The sequence below is a fragment of the Limanda limanda genome, chromosome 14 (assembly GCF_963576545.1).
Source record: "Limanda limanda chromosome 14, fLimLim1.1, whole genome shotgun sequence".
NCBI classification, from domain to species: domain Eukaryota; kingdom Metazoa; phylum Chordata; class Actinopteri; order Pleuronectiformes; family Pleuronectidae; genus Limanda; species Limanda limanda.
Genome location: NC_083649.1, coordinates 2,662,906 through 2,664,856, shown reverse-complemented (window position 1 = coordinate 2,664,856; position 1,951 = coordinate 2,662,906). Strand labels below are relative to the sequence as shown.

The 1,951-nt window shown below is 42.8% G+C and overlaps 1 protein-coding gene across 1 annotated transcript in view; it reads right to left on the bottom strand.

Annotated features, from left to right (window-relative positions):
- Positions 1-972: 972 nt before the first annotated feature.
- Positions 973-1,951, bottom strand: part of LOC133019743 (tripartite motif-containing protein 16-like) — a 19,776-nt gene continuing 18,797 nt past the window's right edge. Inside the window, exon 2 of the mRNA XM_061086301.1 lies at positions 973-1,133. Coding sequence (XP_060942284.1) covers positions 973-1,133 — 161 coding nt within the window. The remainder of the gene's footprint in view (positions 1,134-1,951) is intronic.

Sequence of the window (1,951 nt, the reverse complement as noted above, 5' to 3'; positions counted from 1 at the left end):
GTGGGTGCAATGCTCCGGGTTCTTTTTCATTGTTTTTATAAAATGTATTTTATCTTCCTCTCCGTCATCTGTTGGTTTACTCTTTCACGACTTCTCTTCTCCTCCTGCTTCACTCAGTTTGACGCTGTAATGAGGCAATGCCCTGAAATCCACAGGTAAGAGATGATGATGCTCTGCACACTCTCATGTAATCATAGGACTCTGGGCTCTCACAGTGTTTGACTGGAAGCAGGAAGAATTCCCTGCAGGACTCATTCTGTTTATTGACAGGATTTGATTTGCTCCGACTCAACATTCCTAATGATGACAAATCAGTGGAAGCCAAAGGGCTGGAAAAAGCTCATCCAATTATTCTGTTCATCCAGGATGACAGGAATACGTTTGCAAACCCTTGTGTGTGGACTGTGCTCGTGCACTTTGTCTGTTAGTTAGCAGGATTACCCCATTGTTGGAAAATGTGGTATTAACATGTATCCAGGAATTTAGTTTTACTTAATCTGCAGCACTTTCCACAGAATTTATTCAATCTATATTTCGGTTTGTGAGTTATAATGTAAGAGAGAGAGCCACATTACATTTTTCTTGTGAGTCCTTGCACAACTGTAGCTGAGACAGTGAGGTCTGACTATTGGCATGGAGGATCAAAACTTTATGGATGCAAATAGCAAATAGTGCTGCAGCAATGGAGCAAAACACCAAGTTGGAGATCTCTGGTCTTATCATTCATGCATTTAAATCCTCTGAGTGAGGCACCAATGTTCAAAACTTCTACTTTGTGATGAAATCAATGTGAGGAGAAGATATTCTCCATTTAAATAATCAGATGACCTCAGACGCTCAAAAGTTTTTGTCTGGTCTATGATTGAGAGACAAGTTTTAAAAGCGATCTGACAATCTGTATATTTCATAAAAGACAAACCCCAGGGGTTGTTTTGTCCCTCGTGCGCTCGGGGGTCTCGATGAGGCGTCGCTTCAACCCGACGAGATCACAAGAGACTCGTCTCCGGAGCTGAACGTGATGTCGAGCTCTGGGATGTTCCAGCAGGGAGGCGACAGCTTGCACGTCTCCCGCTGAAGGACAGAATGTGTGATCCGCCTCTCTCCCATGATGCCCCACACGACCGGGACCAAAACTAATTAAGAGCAAAACAACGGAGGGTAAAAATATCTCTGAACTAAAGTCTGAGGTCACTGTTGTGTTTGTTTCCTCCGGATCCCCGGCAGCGATCTGATGAGTGTGTCACACAACAGGAGGAGCGTGCACGTGAAACAGATCCGGCTCCAACCGGCTGGAGGAGAATCAATCTCACAACTGTGATGTTTGGTGGTTAAAACTTTGTAATGTCACGTTTGTGTATTTATTATCACAAGAAAAGTGATGATTACGATAATGAAGGAGCAGCTGAGGACTTTGCTGTAAAATCACAGCACCACAATAACACACACACACAGACACACACACAGACACACACTCACAGTTTGTCATGAATGGCAGACGGGGAGAGTTTATATTCACGAATTTATCTGCACATAAAACACGTGCAGTAGAGAAGCATCTGCTTTCAATCATTTCACTCTGCAAACATTGATGAGTCTCAATCACAGAGTCACATTCAAACGACCTTAATCATCACGAGTCAGAGCCACGGCGTCACATCAGCGTCGGTTCAGACGAAGCTCAAACTATTTATAATCTCACGGCCTAAAATATCTGCTTAGTTGTTTTCCGTATCCGCTCAGATTTTAAAGTGACCTAATTGTGAATTAGGAGGTAATTTACTGGAACGTTCAGACGATTCAGAGGAGAAATAACAGTTTGATTAGTTTTTCGGTCGGAGGACATTTGAAGACATGTTTCCTACTTTTCTTAACTTCCTCGAGATAAGTGAATACTACATGACTTTGTGAGATCACTGTGGAGGTCACACTACACAACTTTCTATCTTGAGAG